The 9,706-nt window shown below is 33.7% G+C and overlaps 1 protein-coding gene and 1 long non-coding RNA gene across 2 annotated transcripts; one reads left to right on the top strand and one right to left on the bottom strand.

The window, feature by feature from the left end:
- The first annotated feature begins 707 nt into the window (after positions 1-707).
- LOC123557391 (DNA ligase 1-like) lies at positions 708-9,477 on the top strand. The gene is made up of 2 exons (XM_053526874.1): positions 708-1,290; positions 7,464-9,477. Exons 1-2 carry the CDS (start codon positions 1,270-1,272, stop codon positions 9,063-9,065), a joined length of 1,623 nt encoding a protein of 540 aa, XP_053382849.1. The 5' UTR covers positions 708-1,269; the 3' UTR covers positions 9,066-9,477.
- On the bottom strand, positions 6,757-9,607 carry LOC128549669 (uncharacterized). Its single transcript, XR_008367847.1, has 3 exons — positions 9,472-9,607; positions 7,432-7,523; positions 6,757-6,887 (listed from the first exon to the last, which is right to left on the bottom strand). It is a non-coding gene; the product is annotated as an uncharacterized LOC128549669 (long non-coding RNA).
- Between the last annotated feature and the right edge of the window lie 99 nt (positions 9,608-9,706).

Below are 9,706 nucleotides of genomic sequence, written 5' to 3'. Positions count from 1 at the left end.
CTAGAACCCCTGATTGAATCTAGCCAGTTTTCACAAAGAACAGAGATCTTACTGTGACCTAAGTTGTGTGTAAATATGGTTAAAATGGAATGTAAAATGTCATATGTTATGGGTGATGATGTGAATCAAATCCATTAAGTAATAAATTCCTTCCAGGCAAATAGAAGTTATGGAGCAAAAAAAACCAAATATCTAACCTTTGACCTTGAATTGTGACCTTGGCGTTTGACCATCAGGCATAGGTATGTGTTTCAACATGTCATCAGGTCGTAAGGAATAATAATATGAAGTTAGATTAAAATCCTTCCAGGCATATAGATTTTAGGGCGTGATGGGACGGGATATTTCAAACTGACTCCTACATGTATATAGCCCCCGACACCCCAACATGTTTGGTGGGGGTATAATAACACTAAATATTCACACTTATTTAATAAGTGATTATATATACTCATAATTCTGACCAACAGGCTGGCCTGTCTTACAGAACAAAAGATCCGCCTACAAGTACAACTGCTTGTCTGTGCTTGACAATGGACAACATGCAAAACCAACTTTAATTATGCCTGGTCTGCTTTCGCACATAATGCTAAAAAACAAGTGTACAAAGTTAGAGCTCATATAGGTTTCAAGAACAAGAGCTGTCAGTAAGACAGTGTGATCAACTTTTCTAATTGCTTGACTCTGAAATAGAGTGTTGCCAGTAAAAATTTTATAACAAGATATTCTAAGTTAAAAGCGGGGCATAACTCTGTCAAAATTCAAATCAGAGTTATGAGGATTGTTTCTCCTGGTGTAGACTTTAATAGTAAAAGTAAATAACTATTTTAAGGTTCAAGTCAAAAGCTTTGATAGTGATGTGCTGTTCCCCACCTACTTTATGCAATGCTCTTTCAATCAAAAATAATACTTCTCGGAAAATATGTAGTAACCATTATTGGTAATAACATTAAGAAATGTACCTTATTAAGTAATATCCATAATTACTATTTCAATCATTTATGTATTATCTTGTATTAATTGTATAAAGTTGCTCCTGCAACAACGTTGTGAATGTCCGCCATTTTGTTTCCCAGAATTCTAGAGGGCGACCCAGTTTTTACGGGAAAACCTGATTCTAGATGACATCACAATGTAAACAAAAACATTCATATAAATAGGCCGAATTTTAAATGGCCATCAGTTGGAGACTGGATATTGATCTGAATGGTAAAGATAGAATAAGATAAAGATAAAGATAAATATAAAGATAAAGAAGATATATTGAGCATGAATACTCATAAGATACAGGTATTATTCAATGAATGGTTACAGTTAAATATTGTTGTTATATAGATAAATATTGACATATTTTTACACCAGGTTGAGTGTGAAAATAAATACAGTAAACTTTTATTGCTTTTCTTATTTAGCGTTTGGCCCTCGATCCATCCTAACATTTTGGTGTCAGAAGTGGGATAAATTTATTTTTTTTTAAATAAGAAAAGATTTATTAAAAAGGGAAATTGTTGTGAAATTTTCAGGAAAGTCTTGTTGAGCAAGAATAAAGAAAATTTTCACAGGAATAATAGAAAATTGATATAAAAATAAGATTTTGCAATATTTTATTTAATATTTGAACAAATTATTGCAAAGGTACATTGATCTAATTGCACTCAGCCTTGTGTGGAAACCTGAAAATAGAAAAAGAATACACAGATTAGCAGAATTGATTACAAATACTTGATTGTGTATTATTGCAGTGTATTATTGATTTAAAAATGGAAAACACTGTAAATTCAGAAACAAACATGGAAAATGATAGTATGCTAAGTGGGGATAGAACAAGTACTCCTATCAGAGATATTTCTCAGAATAACTCATTGCTTGAGAATAAATTAAGTGCTATGACAAAAGAAATGAGCTCCATGACTAGTACTTTAAAACAGTTACATGATCAAATGCAGGATAGAATGGAATCAATTGAGTCAGATTTGCATAGGGTACACGGTAAGATTTCTGAAAGGACACACCCAGACCCAGAAGTTAATTTTAACTTCAGAGATATTGATTCAAATGGTATGAATACTGATTTAAGGCCAAGACAAAATTATTCTATGCCTGAACTACCAACATACAGAAATGTAAACACTAATCAAAATGTACAATCCAGTTATTCTGTGAATAATGTAAATAATCTTAAAATGAAACCCCAGGTGTATGATGGGTCCACAGATATTTCAGAATATTTGACACAGTTCAACATAGTTTCAGAGATAAATAACTGGAACTATTCAGCAAAATCTCTATATTTGGCAGGCAGTCTGACAGGAAATGCTAGGTCATTTCTGAGTGAAATGTCAGAATTTCAGAAAAGGGATTATGATAGTCTAGTTGAGGTCCTGAGGGCAAGATTTGGTACTAGAAATCAGGCTGAAATTTTTAGGTCACAATTAAAATCTTTATCAAGGGGAAAATCTGAGTCTATTCCAGAGCTAGCTCAGCGCGTTAAAAAGCTGACTCGACAGGCATATCCAGATGCAAATACCGAGCTAATAGAAATTTTGGCACTAGATGCTTTCATTGATAGTCTTGAAGATTCTGATATAAGGTTACGTCTTAGAGAATGCTGTCCAAAATTTATTTCTGAAGCCGAAACAATTGCCGTCAGGTTAGAGACACATAAGTTGGCTGATAAACAGAGGGTACATAATGAACCGGTAAATGCTTACACTGGGAAAAACCAGTCTACACAAAACCCAGAGTTAGAAAATATTCTAGGAAAAATAGATAGGTTAACAGAGAGAGTAGAGCAATTAGATTCACAGACAAGGGTTACAAAACAACAGAATGATCAATCTTATAGGTCATATAATACTAGACAAGATAATAGGGATTTACCTGTACAAAATCATCAGTCAGGGCAATTTAGGCCAGGAGGGGGTCAAAATTATAGGAAAAGGTTCAATAATAATAGGTCTTATCAAACACAGAATAGATTTAACAATAACAGAGGCCAGAACAGAAATTTCAATTATGATAATGACAAGAACTTCCAAGGTAATAGATTTTCGGGAAACGGACAAAGGTCGGGCTGGAGGGCCGCACCCAGACCAAACAGAATGTAAGGTCCGAAACCATTCAAGTAGATAGTTTAGGCAAACAGAATGGATATTTTTGTGATGCAATGATAAATAAAAATCTTGTTTCTTGTTTGTGTGATTCTGGTGCTAATGTTTCTATAATAAGTAGCAAAATCTTGGATGAATGGGAAAATGGTACAAAGCCAGAAATTTTGCCTGTTACAACAATGTTATATACAGTAACTGGAGAAAGTAAACCTTTTCTAGGAAAAGCAATTATGGAAATTTGTTTGGGTAGTCATATACTTCAACATGAGATGTTGATTTCAGATATAGTACAAGAGGCTATCCTTGGAATAGATTTTATGCGGGCACACAGTTGTGATTTGATAATTAGCAAAAATTGTATGATGGTAAAAGGTGACAAAATTCCTTGTTATCTCAAAAATGAATCTAGGTCAAATTGCTGCAGAATTGCTGTTTCTGAGAATATTGTTATTGAACCAAATTCTGAGGTTATGGTACAAGCAAAAATTCTTGATCATGTAGACAAGTCTAGAACTTGTTTAGTTGAAGGTTCTTGTGATTTTGTTGAGAAAACAGGTATTTTGGTTGCAAAGGTGTTAGTTGACCCAAAAGTGGGCCAAGTTCCAATAAGATTGGCCAATTTTTCAAACAAACCGGTCAAGATTTACAAAGATACCACAACAGGTATATTAGAACCGGTTGAAGTAGTTGAATCACAGTCTGTTGGTCATGTTCATTCAGAAAATGTACAGAAAAATGATAAATTGCCTGAACATTTAACAGATTTATTTGAAAAATCTTCTAAAAATCTTGATTCTACTCAAAAGGAGGAGCTAAAATCATTCTTGATGAAGCATCAAAATGTGTTTAGTAAAGGTTCCAGTGATATTGGTCATTCCACAGTTGTTACACATACAATTGATACTGGTAATGAAAAACCTGTTAAAAAGTACCCATATCGCATTCCTTTAGCAAAGCGTAAGGCTGCGGAGGAAGAAATTAAGAAAATGGAGAGTGATGGTATTATTGAAAAATGTCCTCAAAGCCCATGGAATAGTCCCATTGTAATGATTTCTAAAGCCGACAAATCTATCAGGTTTTGCTGTGATTTTCGCGGTTTGAACAATGCCACGGTTCGCGATTCGCAAGCTTTACCCCGAATAGATGACAGCATAGAAGCCTTGTCAGGTTCCAAGTGGTGGTCTTGTCTAGACATGAAATCGGGTTACTGGCAATTGGATATTGATGAGAAAGATAGGCACAAAACAGCATTTTCAATTCCAGGTGGTGAGCAATGGCAATGGAAACGTCTTGCTTTTGGTCTTTGTAATGCCCCTGCAACATTTACCCGCCTTATGCAGTCAGTCTTCTCTGGTCTATTGTGGAGCATAGTGATAATTTATCTTGACGATATCATTTGTCACTCTAAAACTTTCTCAGAACAACTGAAAAATCTAGAACTTGTATTTCAGAGGTTAACTACTGCCAATTTGAAACTTAATCCTAAAAAGTGTGTTTTGTTTCAAAAAGAGGTCACTTTTCTAGGTCACACAATAAGTGAAAATGGTGTGGGTACTGACCCAAGAAAGATTGAATCAATAAAGAATTGGCCAACCCCTAGGAATGCTAAGGAAGCCAGGAGTTTCATTTCTCTTGCAAGTTACTACAGGAACTATGTTTATCAGTTTGCTACTATTGCAAAACCCATTCATGAGTTAGCAGAAAATGGTAGAAAGTTTGTTTGGACAGAGGAATGTGAGAATGCTTTTCAAATGGTAAAAACAGCATTAACTAATGCCCCTATATTAACATTTCCTTCGGAAAATGATGACTTTATTCTGGATGCGGACGCTTCTTTGGTGGGCCAGGGCGGTGTATTATCAAAAGTTGTAAATGGTAAGGAACAGGTCATTGGCTATTTTAGCAAATGCTTCACAAAAACAGAACGGCGGTATTGTGTTACCAGACGAGAACTGTTAGCAGTAATCAACTCAATAAAACATTTTCACCACTACATTTATGGTCGAAAAATAGTCATTCGATCTGATCATTCCAGTCTGAAATGGTTGCTATCTTTTAAAAATGTAGAAGGACAATTAGCTAGGTGGCTTAGTTTTCTAGGCACATATGATTTTACAATTGAACATCGTTCTGGTAGATTGCATTCAAATGCAGATGCTTTATCTAGGAGGCCATGCTATGATGAAAATTGTAAATACTGTAGCACAGTTGAGTCAAAAGAGATTAACAGCATTTCTGTATCTAATGTCACTGAGGTACAGTCTAAGGGAGACAACTTCTATAAAACTGATGAGAGTAATTGCTCATTTGTTACTCTTCTTTGTATGTTGATACAGTTACTACAGTTGTTTGGTGTAGTAAATACTGGTATGATAGTAGGAATATTTTTGGTGATATGGTGGAACTCTGATTTATTGAGCAGATTTTTCTCAGAATTGGCTACATTTCAAACATACAAACATTACTGGAATTATGATATTGGTACTGAAACAAAGAGTTTAAAGATAATCAAACTGGGTATTGATGGCTGTAATTTAGACTGTGACAAAAATACAAGTCTCGGTATGGTTAAAAAGGTTGAGGTGAAACATAGTTATGCACAAACAGAAAAGATTTCTTGTCAAACAGATTGTAAAGATAATGTTTTGATAAGTTCTGTGAATGCACAAGGTACAAGTTCTTGTCATACAGGGATAAAAGATAATGTTTTGATAAGTTCTGTAAATTCCTCAAATCCAAGCAATGATAATGATAATGAGAATACACCTAGCACGAGTTCTAACGATAGCACAACCTCGAGTAGTTCAGTAGGTAGCAATTTACTGGGCGAGGATGTTAACGTTGCAGAAATTCAGAATAATGATCTCAATCTTGGACGAATTAAAGATATAGTTTTGAATGGTGTCAAGCCTGACTGGCAGGAGATTTCTAAATTTGATACAGAGTTTAAATATTACTGGGCAAGGTTAGATTCTTTAGTTATCAAAAACAATGTGTTGTACAGAAAATGGGAAAGTGATGATGGTAACTCATGTAAGTTATTATTAGTTGTCCCGAAGTCTCACAGAGATCTGGTATTGCAGTTGTTACATGACGGTAAAAGTGGTGCACATTTAGGGTTAAGGAAAACTCTAGCAAAAATAAGAGAGAGGTTCTTTTGGTTTGCTTTGAGACGAGATGTTGAAGTGTGGATTCGTACATGTGATGTATGTAATAGTCGTAGAGGTTCACTCAGAAAATCCAAAGCACCATTAAAAACTTATAATGTAGGAGCTCCAAATGAGAGAATTGCTATAGATTTTATGGGTCCATTTACAAAAACCAACAAAGGAAATAGATACATGATGGTTGTAGGGGATTTGTTTACTAAATGGACAGAATGTTACAGTTTGCCAAATTTAGAAGCTACAACAGTGGCAACTGTATTAGTTGATCAGTACATAAGTAAATGGGGCTGCCCATTGATTTGTCATACAGACCAAGGGAAAACATTTGAGTCAAAACTGTTTCTAGAAATGTGTAAATTATTGGGTATAGAAAAGACACGTTCTTCCAGTTTTCATCCGCAAGGGAACGGTTTTATTGAAAAACATAACTCCACTATAATTCAAATGCTCACCCCTTATGTCGCAGCAAATCAGAAAGACTGGGATGAACATGTTGATTTAGTTATGCTTGCCTACCGGTCTTCGGTTCAAGCATCAACAGGGTTCACACCAGCCATGTTACATATTGGTAGAGAACTGAGGTTACCAGTTGACTTGATTTTTGGTACTCCTGAAACAGATGATAAAGAAATTGATCAAAACAAATCCAGTTATGTCTCAAAATTAGAAAACAGGTTACAACAAGTACATGAGTTGGCTAGGAAAAATATGGAAATTGCTCGAAACAGTATGAAATCAAATTATGATGTGAAGTTGAGTTTCAAAAGTTACAAAGAGGGTGACGCAGTTTGGTATTACTGTCCAACACGAAAACGAGGTTTAAGCCCTAAGTTTCAGAAACCTTGGGTTGGTCCATGTAAGATAATTACCAAAGTAAATGATGTACTATACCGGATTCAAATAAAAGCTAACTCAAAGCCAAAGATTGTTCATCATGATAAACTGAAAGATTATACTGGGAAAATTAGACCTAGTTGGTTTTAAGAATAATTCAGTCTGATATGTTAAAATTGGTACACAGAAATATTGTATATTTTGCTTTAGTATTGATATGGTCATATATATATGGTATATATGCAAACTTAAATTTTGGTAGAAAAATGATAAATTATTAAATAAAAAAAAAAAAAAAAAAAAAATTAATGTTGCTTTACAGTAAAAAGGGTATCCTTTTGTCTATTTGCAGTTTCAATGCGGCGTGTGCGAAGATCTGTACTTCCCCGCCAGAAAGCCTTGTATGGCCCATCTGAAAGAGCAGCATTCTGGAATTAGTTTTAAATGCACATTATGTAAGAAGATATTTAGGAGAAATGATAACCCGCATCAATGCAGAGCGAAGAAAACTGATTTTTATATGTTTAATCAAATGACTGGTGATAAGGGCAACAGAGCAGAGAGAGAGTTGGAGAAATTTTTAGAACGGGCAGAAAAGAAGTGGTGTATAAATTTGAATGAGAAGATAACAGCAAGGAAGGGAACAAGACCAATACTACCAGAGAGGAGAAAAGAAAGAACTAGGACTTTGAGTGAAAGTAGTAGCAGCAGCAGTGATAGTAGTGACAGTGAAGAAAGTAGTGAGGAAGAAATGGAGTTAGAGAAAGAGTTAGAGTTAAGTGATGATGAGTTTGAGAGTTTCCAGGAAGAAAGTTATTTAAAAGAAGTGAAAATGTACGAGTTAGATGAATATGAAAAGAAGAAAGATGAACAGAAAAGAAAAATTGATCAAGAAAAGAAGGAACGAATTGAAAAAGAAAGGTTGGAGAGGGAAAAACAAAAGGAGGTTGAAAGACAATTGAAAGATAGAGAAGATAATGAAAGGAAACAGAAGGAAGAAAAAGAAAGGAAGGAAAAGGAGGAAAAAGACAGGAAAGAGAAAGAAAAGAAGGAAAATGAGGAAAAAGAAAGGAAAGAAAAAGAAAAGAAGGAAAGAGAGGAAGAAGAAAGGAAAGAAAAAGAAAAGAAGGAAAAAGAGGAAAAAGAAAGGAAAGAGAAAGAAAAGGAGAGAGAGGAAAAAGAAAGAAAAGATAAGCTAGAGAAAGAAAGGAAGGAAAAAGAAAAGAAGGAAAAAGAGGAAAAAGAAAAAAAGGAAAAAGAGGAGAAAGATAGAAAGGAAAAAGAAAGAAAGGTGCATGAGGAAAAAGAAGAGAAGGCGAGACAGGAGAAAGAGAAGAAGGAAAAAGAGGAGTTACAGAAAAAGAAGGAAGCCGAGGAGAAACAAATAAATGACAAGAAAATTAGAAAGGAAAAGGAAAATCAGAAATCAAAGAATGAGGAAAATGAAAGGAAGGAAAAAGAGGAGAGAGAGAGACAGAAAAATCAGGAAGAAATTAGGAGAGAAGGAGAGAAAAAGGACAAAAATGAAAAAGAAAGTAAGAAAAAGGAGGAAAAACAAAAAGAGGGGGAAAACAAGAATAAGAATGAGAAAGACAAAGAAAGTAAGAAAAAGGATGAAAAACTAAAAGAGTGTGAAAAGAAGGATAAGAATGAGAAAGACAAAGACAGTAAGAAAAAGGAGGAAAAACAGAAAGAAGATATGAAAAGGAAGACAGATGAACATAAGAAAACTGATAAAGATAAAATACTTAAGAACTCGTATAGAGAAATCGAAATAAAAGAGGATGAAGAGATGATAGACATAGAGAAAGTCCAGGAAATGAAAGAAAATAGAAGAAACAGAAAGAGAAAACTAGTATGTGAAAAGATTGACAAAGAATTTCTAGAAAATGATGGATATGAATATGAAATTATAACAATTATCAAGAAATATAAAATAGAAAACAGATGTTAAAGGAAAACTGATGTGATAACTAATACAGAAAACAGATTGTTGGAGATCAAGATGACTAAAGGATTAACATAACATTAACATTTACTAATAGGATATCTTAAACATTTACTATTTTAATATTGGTACAAGTACATTGTGTATTTATACACTTCACAATTATTACACTTCGCAATTATGGACACTTTAATTAGTGCAAATATTGCAGGAAAATACATTGACACTTAAGTAGTGCAAGAAAAAAAGAAAAACATTATTATTATATGAATTACTGTTTTGTTATAGTTACAAAAGACTGTTTCATTTAAGTAAATATATTGCTATTAAGATTGACACTGTTTAAATATTCTTAAATGAAAAGTAGATTTTATATTTTATGTAAAATATGTTAAAAAGTAAAATTTCTTACCTGTAATTTTTTCTTGAAGAATTGGGACAATTCTTGAAAGGTGGGGGTAATGATGTGCTGTTCCCCACCTACTTTATGCAATGCTCTTTCAATCAAAAATAATACTTCTCGGAAAATATGTAGTAACCATTATTGGTAATAACATTAAGAAATGTACCTTATTAAGTAATATCCATAATTACTATTTCAATCATTTATGTATTATCTTGTATTAATTGTATAAAGTTGCTCCTGC

This window comes from Mercenaria mercenaria, chromosome 16 (genome assembly GCF_021730395.1).
Source record: "Mercenaria mercenaria strain notata chromosome 16, MADL_Memer_1, whole genome shotgun sequence".
Classification (NCBI taxonomy): domain Eukaryota; kingdom Metazoa; phylum Mollusca; class Bivalvia; order Venerida; family Veneridae; genus Mercenaria; species Mercenaria mercenaria.
Note: the sequence above shows the minus strand (reverse complement) of the source record. Positions and strands in the feature narration are given on the sequence as shown.